The 8449-nt window shown below is 35.3% G+C and overlaps 1 protein-coding gene across 1 annotated transcript; it reads right to left on the reverse strand.

The window, feature by feature from the left end:
- Window positions 1-422: 422 nt before the first annotated feature.
- Window positions 423-2877, reverse strand: LOC127794127 (cytochrome P450 736A117-like). The gene is made up of 2 exons (XM_052325035.1): window positions 1897-2877; window positions 423-1375 (listed from the first exon to the last, which is right to left on the reverse strand). Exons 1-2 carry the CDS (start codon window positions 2815-2817, stop codon window positions 761-763), a joined length of 1536 nt encoding a protein of 511 aa, XP_052180995.1. The 5' UTR covers window positions 2818-2877; the 3' UTR covers window positions 423-760.
- Window positions 2878-8449: the final 5572 nt, after the last annotated feature.

Here is an 8449-nt window from a genome sequence, read left to right on the forward strand (position 1 = left end):
CCACGATAAAAATGTGGTGAGTGAACAGTGAAATAGCAAAAATGGCATTCCACTATTCATAACGCCATTTTGGCGCGATGAAATGTCGTCTCCGTTGGAGATGGCCTTACCAACCAGAGAAAATCTCACTTTGTAACTATTTTATTTGTCAATAATTTGTCTACATATTCTTCTAAATGTTCCCGTGGTCACAATTTTGTAATTTGTAATTTTCATCATTTTTAAAATAAAAGTATTATTTTACTAAAATTTTAGTCACAATTTTGATAAAATGGTGTGAAAATGACAGTTTTTGAAACTTGCGGCTTCTAATTTTTGTTTACATATGTTGAATGTGAAAAAGCAAAAGGAGTTGTAATTTTTGACAAAGAAAAATTAAGCAAGCCACAACTCTTGACAATGAAAAATTAGACAAGGCACAATTTTTGACAAATAAATATTTAAAAATATATATATATATATATATATAAGAAGATGAGGGGTAAGGTTCAAGTATAAATATCCCCTCTTCACAAAATTTAAACATCTCCAATCATCTCATTTCTTATTATAAGAGGTGTTTTACTCTTATTATTAAAGAGAAATTGATAATTATTTTCTTCTTACAATTTAACAGTAATTGTTGTGATTTTTTTATTCTTTAAGGAAAATGGCATGCTTTTTTTTTTTTCCTTATCAATATAAAGATTCTAACACATTAATTAATTTACTCGCCATTAAGCGAGCGCATGATTGGAAGTGGCATGATTCCATCCTCAGCCTAGAAGAAATGCGGTGTCGCCACTACAACCAGTGGGGTTTTCTTCTTGATCGTGATGCCAATGGCGTCGCTCATGTCCATGCTCTCCCCGCCAGCACCACCCGGCAGCGAGAAATCAAACTCATTCACAAGCTTAGCCAACACAAGCTCGTTAATGTGCATGGCGAATGAAATACCAGCGCAGCCTCTTCTTCCAGAACCAAAAGGGATATACTCGAAGTTCTGCCCTCTGAAATCCAATGAATTAGGGTTCATGAATCGCTCGGGTCGAAACTCCTCAGGGTCTTCCCAGTACGATGGGTCTCTTGCAATGGCCCAAGCATTGATAATGACTTGTGTGCCAGCTTTAATGTGGTAGCCCATCACGTTGGCGTCTTTGATGGATTCTCGGGGAGCCAGCAAGGGGACAGGGCAGTGAATCCGGAGGCTCTCTTTGATCACTGCCTTCAAGTAATGTAATTTGTCTAGGTCGCTCTCGGTTATGTCCGGCTTGCCTTTGGCGACTTCCCTAGCCTCGTTATGAAGTTTCTTCATCACGTCTGGGTGTTTCACGATCTCTGCCATTGTCCACTCTAGAGCTGAGAAGGTTGTATCGATCCCCGCACCAAACATGTCCTGCAATATGAAAACCAAATACATAAGATAAATTAATGACACATAGCACATGCACCCACAATATTATGTATCATAAGACAGTCATTCATTCCAATTAATGCTATAAACTTGTGAAATATGTAGATGGCATGGTGAAGAGGCTCTATGTTGTTGCTGCACAAATTTTCTTTTGGAAATCTTGAGTTCCATCAGAAGCATGTAAGGGCATCTTTTTTAAGGATGGGCTCATGTATTTGTATTCAACATTTCCCTTTCTAGTTTGCAAAAAGCCTTCCTATAACTTGGATATGTAAAGCTCCATCTTCTATTTAAAAAATAAATAAATTTTCTAAACTTTTCATTTTTAAAAAAAAAACTAAAGCTTTTTGGGCTGGCATGGATATGCAAAGTTCTAATTATTGCAATATAATTGGAGGACTTATTCCTATAGAATATTCTACAAACATATTTTAAATTGAAAGCATGGAAAACTACTCAACTAGGACTCCAATAACAAGAAGTAGTTAGCAATCATTAATTACCAAGATGAGAGCTTTCACAGTATCTCGATGAACAGGAGCGCCAGCTATGTTGTCTTTCTGAATTTCAAGCAGAATATCCAGAAAATCTTGACCCTCTTCGCCGCAATCATGGCTCTGTCTCTTGTCCCGCTCAATTCGTTCTTGCACCACACCCTCAAGAAACTCATCCATCTCTTTAGCAACTTTGTCCACTTTAGCATCCAAACCATTCACCCAATTGATCCAACCAAGCCATGGAATGGAATCGCCCAAATGATTCATTCCCATCAGCTCCACAATCCTCGCCAGCAGCTCGTTGATCTTCCTTCCGCCTTCCTCATCCCCACTGTACTTGCTCCCCAACGCGATCCTACACACTACATTATTCGTCAGCGACATGAACAGTTCCGTCAAGTTCACCACCGCAGAGGAAGAAGAACACGACTTTCTGATCTTCTGGATCAGGACAGCCGTTTCTTCCTCCCTCACGTACTGGAAGGATTCGACCCGCTTTTTGCTCAGAAGATGGACCACACAAATGCTCCTCACTTGCCTCCAGTACTCTCCATAGGGAGCAAAGAGCACGTCCTTGGTGTCATAGAGAAGCTTCCGGTGAATGCTTAGTTTGGGTCTGCTTGCGAAGCTCAGATCCTGGGTTTTCATGACCTCGCGAGCGGCCTCGGCCGAGGAGACCACGAGCACAGGCGCGCTGCCGAAGCGAAGAAGCATCAGCGGGCCGTACTTTCGGGATAGGTTCTGGAGCGAGCGATAGCGGTAGTAGCCGATCTGGTGAAGGTTCCCGATGATTGGGAGCCTTGGCGGTGACGGTGGCTGGTTTTTTGAGGCTTTTTCATTGACGAAGGAGGAGTAGCAGAGGAAGAGGAAGAGCAACAAGAGGGAGAAGGGTAGAAAGTAAGAAGACAAGAGCTGAAGCAACAACATGGCTGAACTTGTTTCTTTTGGTTTTTCCTTCAATGGCTAGCTATGGATGGATGAAATTGTGGTCTCCTTTCGTCTCCAATTTATAGCCCATATTTTTGGATGTATAATGCTTTCTCCGCTTACGTGGTCGACCATGCCATCCTATCTATCTCTTCTGAAACGTGCTTATTTAACAAATGGCTACGTTTATGTTGGAACGAATGAATGAGTACATATATTAACTTCTTTCAAAACCCAAAGTTTGAATGTAATTAACATCCTGAAGTCTCTACTGAACCATTTTCGTGTCACGACAAAATGTATCAGTATCACGCACGTTTAATTTGGAATCCTTGATTCTACCATCAAATAAGATTGTGATGGATCTAATGTATATATTGTTATTTCAACTAATTAATCACTTGGGCACTGATATGATTTTTACTTAATTAGTAAAAGATTGATGGTAGTTAAAAAAGAAAAAAAAGGCTTTTAATTTGAATGAATTTTTTTAGAAAATCTCTCAAATGATGAGCAGCAACATAAGATGGAAACAAGAATAAATAAATAAGAAGAGTAGCTAACCCATTGTTACAAATCTTTGTTGTGTTTTTGGGTTCGTATCGGCCTCTTCCTTACTTTTATGTTGCTTTATTTCTAAGCCGAGCTTGCATGCCACTTATTTTTTTGTTTTGTTTTGTTTGTTTGTGGAGTGTAATTAATTTGTCAGTCATTGGCTCCTCCATAACGAGTTGTTGCCTAAGCGTTTTTGTTGCATGTCTCTTGCGGGGTAGCTTTTTTTTTTTTTTTTTTCTTAGGGCCAATCAATTTGACAAAAAAAAAGAAAAAGTATCACAATCAATACAAGACGTGTCATTTTTAAACTTACATGTATTATTGATTATTGTGCCTCAAAGTGATATAAAAAACATTTACATATTTTTAAGAGCTTGATGAAAGTCAAATCTTTTATCCGTCCAAGAAAAAATCAACAAATAAAAAATCTATTTTGAACGGATTTGACATTGTCAATTTTAATCTTTAACGCTACCCATAAGCCATTCCAATAGCATTGAGGTCCCTTTTCATCACGCCGTTTCGAATGGGAATGGCATACGTGAAACTTCCATTATTTTTCGAAAATCATAAAAAATGTCAGATTATTATTTTAATTAAATAAACATTATTTCAACCACGTCACCGTCTTTGAATTGTCAACTGAAAACAGTGATTTCCCCTTTCTCGTTGCGCCTGAAAGTCAACGTAGTTCTGCGGCCCGTCTTGAAGCCACGTGTTATAATTTTGTGATGTTTGAATTTAAGTCTACGTAAATTTTTATTGGTTTTATAAATTTTAAAGAACGCGATCAACCTCAGATTATAAAAATATGTTTGATAAATTAATAAAGTTGAAGGAGAGTTTCAAAAGTTGATATTTAATAAATGTTTATTAAAAAATATAAACATTATATATATATAAATTATAATGATTTATAATTTTAAATCTAAATTTAAAGTTATGTTTTTTATTTCCTTCAATCAGTTGTACATAAAATTTAATTAATTTTTTCTACTTCTCACCATCAACTGTACATAGCTCAATATTTGTGATTAAATAATATATAATAAATAAATCTATTTTATAAAATATTTAAAAGTGATATAAAAATAAATATATTTGTTAAAATATATTTTCTATATATATAAATATAAAATAAGGTAGAATATATATGGGTTTTTATTAGGAGATATAATGAATTAAAATTTACTTTAGCATACAGTAATTAGGCCTAAACGGAATTAGTTATGTCTTTGCCTTTAGCTTAGAGACATAATTAGTTCTGTCTTTGCCTTCACCCTAAGCTTAGAAAGGCTTTGATTTGATAATCGGCATACCCAAAAATCAAAATAATTCAATAATTGAATCTAAATATATTTGAAAACTAATTTTTTGAAAATAGAGTTCTCGTTTTTGGAAGGGCATCGCCAGCCACTGTCCATGGCATATTTCGATCGTCGGAATTGTCTTGGTTTAGTGACTAACATACCGAAAAACTAAAACAATCTAATGGTTGAATCTCAATAGTCTAAAAATTAATTTTTTGAAAAAAAAATGGCTCTCATTTTTAGAGGGGCATCGTCGACCACCATCCATGGTAGATTTCGATCACCGAAACCTATCATTGAAATTGCATTGGACTAATGACCAACATACCCAAAAATTAAAATGATCCAATGGTTAAATCTCAATAAATCTAAAAATTAATTTTTTTAAAAAATGAGTTCTCGTTTATGAAAAGGCATCACCAACCATCGTTCATGGTAGATTATGACGATCGGAATCAATCATCAGAATCACCTTAACTTGGTAACCAACATACCTAAAAATTAAAACGATCCAACATTTGAATTTCAATAGATCTGAAAATTAAAATCATAGAAGTTAGCATTCTTACCTTAAATAAAAAAAACTCTAATCACTAGCATCTAGGGTGGCAGTCAGTTGGCTGGAGAAGCAAGATGGGATTGTCGAAGAAAAACCAACAATTGTCGATTCCATCTCTAAAAGTAATTTTTTGAGTCAAAGATGAAATTTTTTCCATGTTTGATTAAAAAATATTAATTAAAGATTGAAATTTTTTTATTTCTAATTAAAAATTATAATATTTTTTTAATTTTTTATTCAGAGACAAATTATTTCGTCTCTAATTAGAAAATTTTAAAATATTATTTTATTAGAGACAGCCGTCTCTAATATTTTTTTTTGAAAATTTTCGTCATCTGTCTCAAAATCCGTCTCTGCTGGAGACGGAAAAAATTTTGTCTCTAAAATTCGTCTCTAATTTATAGTTTTTTGTAGCAGAAAGGATACAAAACAATCTTGCAAAACTCAGTATAGATAGTTATAGGGGTGGCAATTCGTGTTGGTGGGTCGTAATCGTGTCATGTCGAGACACACGTATAACACGTATCAGGCTAACCCGAATACGACACGTTTATTAAACGTGTAACACGACACGACCCGTTTAGCTAAACGTGTCGTGTCATGTCGTGTCATGTCACCTGTTAACCTGTTTAATTTAAACGGGTCGTGTTATGTCACCTATTAAACGTGTTATTTAGTTTTAAACGTGTTATTTCATGTATAATCATGTTAGCGTGTTCATATCAACCCACTTACCTTTTTAATTAAACGTGTCATTTCGTATATAATTGTGTTAACATGTTCGGGTTAACCCATTAATACATTTAATTAAACGTGTCATTTCATGTCTAAACGGGTTAGACAGGTTGACCCGCCTAAGACATGAAAATAATCGTGTCATAAACGAGTTGACCCGTTTATGACCCGAACCTGATTAACCCCAACCCTAAGCCGCTTAACTCTGTGTCATGTCGTGTCGTGTCCAAAATTGCCAGCCCTAGATAGTTATATGCAAAAATAAGAGCATCAAAATATAAACGAAAGTAACTATTATCTCACTATGTTGAAATGCTACTGAGTGTGATGCACTTGGACCTAAACCCCTTTGGTCACAAGAAAGTTGTTAGTATTATGTGTCATAACGCTAGATTTGGATGATATTTAAGTGGCTTATATTTAATGCATTCATTGTATCTTTTATATAAATCAATAAACGATAAGGTTTTATTCATTCTTATTTTCTCTAATCAATTATATGAATGAGTTCCTAGATCTTATGTGTAAGAATCTTTATTTTTAAAGTATTGAGACTATGTGGCAGGATTCTTTGGTAATAGAACTTCTTAAACTATCCCTAGTCCTTAGATTATTTGAATGGGGACTTCGATTAATCGAGTATGCACTAGCACAGGGGTTACTACCTCGTTCGATGTTGGGATATTGATAGGAGGGTAGTGTGTCACGCATCATATAACATGATATGTCGCTAGTAGACCTGTGGGTGGTCATTGGGGAATGATTAACCAAATATGATGCTGATGATTGACCACATGACATAGTCGAGTTATCAGGTTGCGATAGCATATTGATTCTTAAACTTGAACTGATACGGTTGTTTTGTGTATTGGTGTGCAGGATTTGCTAATGAGTCGAACCATCCAATCGAGAGGTGAGAACGTTTATCTATGTGATATTGTATTGCTAGTATATGAAGATAAGTGTTGGGAATAAGATTTATTGCCCTAATCGGTATTTGATGGACGGGACAGTCCCTAGGCAAGGTAGATTGAACGTCAAGAAATATGTTTCCTGATGTGTCATCTAGTCACATCAATGAGGTCTGACACATAATTACTGAGTTTGTGAGTTTGTCACTCCATAACTCTCACTCAGTCGGGACGTTAACTGATAAAAAGATTATAGTACACGGTAATCACCAACTATAATAGGTTCACTTGAAGTGAAATTTCACTGCGACTTCTACTGTCATGAACCATTGCTAGGTGTTATTCAAGAACTCTCGGATCATTATTGGGATATGAAGAAATTTTGGTGATGGGTCAAATGGTTGATCGGTACCAAAAAAGGTTTCGATATTATCTGATTAATAGCGGATAGTAAACCTAAAAAATCACACCCCATATAGTATTGCATTTGGTATTGATATCGTATGCTCGAAATATCTCTAAAAGTGATTAGTAAAGTTGACCCTTAACCCCCAACTACCAATAATTGAAGTTTAATTATTGAGGTGAATAGTTTAATTATTGGGGCAACTGATAGGGGTGGCAGCAGATTTCAATTGAAATTGAAATTGTTATGGAGGAGGAAGATTAAGAATGATTAAGGGAGATAATAATTGAAGGAAGAAATTAATAATTAATTAAATAGTTAATTAGTGAGAGAATGAGAATGAGAATGATTGAGAGAGAGAGAGATAATGATTAAGGGAGAGATTTTAATTAATTAATAGAAGCATATGATTTTCTGCTTCAAAATTATTTTCTCTCACGTTGTTTTTTCATCTTCTTCTTCTATAAAATTATGCTTGTAATACTCTAAGTTTTATAAATAAATTTAATTAAGTTATGTTAAATGATTTATTAGGTGTATGTAATTAATTTAGTTAATTAAATTTACCTAAAGTGTGCTTATGAAAAATATAAATAAATATATAAATATGATTTAAGATTAAAAGGATTAAATGAAATCATAATATGATTTAAAATTAAAGAAAATCATAATTTTTTTTTGTATGTATGTCGTGTATATATGTAAATATATATACATATATATATACATTAAAAAAAAAATCTGAAAATCGGATTTTGCAGAGCAGTGCACGGCCAGAGCATGGCCGCGCCTGCAAATTGCTTCTTGGGGGTAAAGGAAGGGTTTTAAATGCTGAAATGACCGGGGTATGGCCTCTGGGACGCGTGGCCGTCGATGGGGAAGCGAAGCACGTCGAAAATGGGCAATAAATAGCCAAGTTTGCGCTGCCCAATCTATCCGAAAATTTCGAGGCTTAGATCGGTCGATTGGGAGAGATTTTGTGAGATTGGAGAGTGGGGTTCTGATCTTCAAGTCGTGGGCTTCGTTTCTAGAGAATTTGGAGGCCAACGGAGCAAAGGGGAAGGCGAATCGAGCTTCGCCGGAAAACGCGCGACTCTCCGGAGCCGAGGGATATTCGGCCGATTCGAGGTAAGTTCGATCCTATTTTTTTGTAATT

The sequence above is a fragment of the Diospyros lotus genome, chromosome 2 (genome assembly GCF_014633365.1).
Source record: "Diospyros lotus cultivar Yz01 chromosome 2, ASM1463336v1, whole genome shotgun sequence".
NCBI classification, from domain to species: domain Eukaryota; kingdom Viridiplantae; phylum Streptophyta; class Magnoliopsida; order Ericales; family Ebenaceae; genus Diospyros; species Diospyros lotus.

Excerpts from the sequence above, each read along its gene's own strand:
- LOC127794127 (XM_052325035.1), bottom strand. The coding sequence starts at position 2,817 with ATGTTGTTGCTTCAGCTCTTGTCTTCTTACTTTCTACCCTTCTCCCTC. Across the intron at positions 1,376-1,896 it reads CTGTGAAAGCTCTCATCTTG|GACATGTTTGGTGCGGGGAT; the intron begins GTAATTAATGAT and ends TTCATATTGCAG.